Here is a 2,644-nt window from a genome sequence, read left to right on the forward strand (position 1 = left end):
AATTTTTTTTTCAAAATTGTCGCTTTTTTTTTGTTTATAGAGCAAAAAATAAAAACCGCAGAGGTGATCAAATACCACCAAAAGAAAGCTCTATTTGTGGGAAAAAAAGGACGCCAATTTTGTTTGGGAGCGACGTCGCACGACCGCGCAATTGTCAGTTAAAGCGACACAGTGCCGAATTGCAAAAACTGGTCGGGTCCTTTACCTGCATTTTCGTCCGGGTCTTAAGTGGTTAATTAGAAAGTCAGCAATGACAACCTGCATATCCTTTTAAATCCAAACATTTGGATTCCAGACCTAGATGTAATGTCATACCTTTGTAAATCATTTCATTTCATAACTGGCTTATTGCACAAGTAGCTGAGGATGTGTAGTCACCTATATTTCTATTTGTCTTGACTTGGTTGGCCTCCTCACTGAATGCTCTCTCAAGAGTAGACTGGATGGACCTCCAGAATGTGTCTTTGAAGTCTTGACCCATGAAGACATAGAGGACTGGATTGACACAACTGTTTGTATAAGCCAAGCAGGTAGATATCACCGTTCCAACATGGAGCTTAGCATGAAATTCTAAATCATTTGGCGCGACGAGCATCCATATGGAAAAGAGGTGATAAGGAAACCAACAAATAAAGAAGGATGATACAACAGCTGCAATAACTTTGAAGGGCTTGGTAGATGTGGCTATACGATTTCTGCGGATGCGCCAAAAGATCACAGCGTAACACAAGAGAATGATCAGAAAAGGTATAAGAAAAAAGCCAATAAATCGTACGATGACTTGACCTTTGTATATAAAACTTGCACCACTTCCAGGTATAAAGCAAATCAAAAGTGAAGTTAAGCCTGCTGAGTTTGTGTCTATGCTGTAAGGTATGCTAAATATAAGAGAGAGAATCCAAACTACAACGACGACTTTCACAGCCAGTCTAACGGTGCGATGGTTCTGGCACCAAACGGGGTATACCGTGGCGATGCAGCGATCAATGCTGATGACGGTGAGTTGTAGGACACTGGCAGACAGATTGATGAATAAAACAAGATGGTTTAGGTGGCACATGAAGGTTCCAAATGGCCACTTATAGTTAAGGGCCAAATATGTGATGGTTAAGGGTAGAAATAAGCTGAAGGTAAAATCGGCAACAGCTAAACTTAAAAGCCAAATTGAGTTGACAGTCTTCTTCATCCTGAAGGCAGCGAACCAGATGACCAGACCATTTCCAATTGTTCCCAAGAGAGATATCAAAGAAAGAGCCACCATGTGAAAAATATAACTGACATAAACAGAATAAGACATGTTGTCAGGGATTCCCGATGCCCTGCAAAAATAATAATAATAATAATAATAATAATAATAATAATAACATATACATGTAATATAAGCAAGGCTTAAAGATTCTAAATAATCCAAAAAGTAGAAATGGCATCTAAACTACCGTAATTTTTACTTTGCTCACTCTGCACTGAACTAAACATTTAGGCCCCATACACACCATAGAATCCATCCGCAGATAAATCCCAGCAAATGGGTTTCAGCGGATAGATCCTATGGTGTGTACACGCCAGCGGATCTTTATCCGCGGATAAATCTCCCCTGGGATGGATTTCCAGCAGATGAATATTTGCTGACATGCTCAACAAATCCATCTGCTGGAATCCATCCCAACGGATGGATCCGCTCGTCTGTACAGACTCACCGGATCCATCCGTCCGAAGGCATTCCCCGCACGCGTCGTAATGATTTGACGCATGCGTGGAATTCCTTATATGACAGCGTCGCGCCCGTCGCCGCGTCATAATCGCGGCGACGGCTCAACACGTCATCGCCAGAGGATTTCCGCGCGGATTTCAATGCGATGGTGAGTACACTCCATCGCATAGAAATCTGCGGAAATCTTTGAGAGGATTTATCCGTGGAAACGGTCCGCTGGACCGTATCCACGGATAAATTCTCTTGTGTGTATGGGGCCTTACAGTAACATTATGAAAGAAAGACAAGCAGAAAAGATAGCATAGCCAACTAGACAAAATCACTTTATGTTTGTTTAGAAGGAAGTAAAAGGAATCCAGAAGATCACAAGGAAGCCACTTGTCAACCATCCATTTTCTGACACTTTTTGTCTACAAGTTTCAAATCAGTGTAGTACGGGTCTATATTCATAATTGATTTGCAGGGAACTTGGTATTAGGAGTTATTAACTATGATATAACAAGTGATGGTGTATGCGCTGTGTATCAGAAGGGAAAGGGGTAAAACAAAAAATGTGCAAAAAATTTGACTGAATGAACCCTAAATGCGTAAGTAAGGAGACTAAGGCTGCATTCACACCTGAGCGTCGGTCGTTCGGCGATTTTTTCTGGCGTTTTGTCGCGCGTATTCATGCTTATTTGCTCGTTTGCATACAGCGTTGTCCGACGTTTTTGTACTTTGACGTTTTTTTATTTTAGCCAATAGGAAAAACTATCATCTTTTCATCACTTGTTGCTATGTTGGTAGATTTTTTTAATCTTCTGCATGGGCGACAAGTTCTATTGATTAAAGCGACGAAACGCCCGTAGCAAACGCCCGTTGTCGCGCAAGTCGCTTGAATCGAGCGTTTCCATTACTTTCTATGGGAAATGGAAACGCTGAAATACGCCCAAA

General features: G+C 41.5%; 1 protein-coding gene across 1 annotated transcript; it reads right to left on the reverse strand.

The window, feature by feature from the left end:
* Nucleotides 1-302: 302 nt before the first annotated feature.
* On the reverse strand, nucleotides 303-1,316 carry LOC120916020 (chemokine-like receptor 1). Its single transcript, XM_040326870.1, has one exon. The coding sequence runs from the start codon at nucleotides 1,295-1,297 to the stop codon at nucleotides 335-337; it is 963 nt and encodes a 320-aa protein (XP_040182804.1). The 5' UTR covers nucleotides 1,298-1,316; the 3' UTR covers nucleotides 303-334.
* Between the last annotated feature and the right edge of the window lie 1,328 nt (nucleotides 1,317-2,644).

Source organism: Rana temporaria, chromosome 10 (assembly GCF_905171775.1).
Source record: "Rana temporaria chromosome 10, aRanTem1.1, whole genome shotgun sequence".
NCBI lineage: Eukaryota > Metazoa > Chordata > Amphibia > Anura > Ranidae > Rana > Rana temporaria.

Excerpts from the sequence above, each read along its gene's own strand:
- LOC120916020 (XM_040326870.1), bottom strand. The coding sequence starts at position 1,297 with ATGTCTTATTCTGTTTATGTCAGTTATATTTTTCACATGGTGGCTCTT.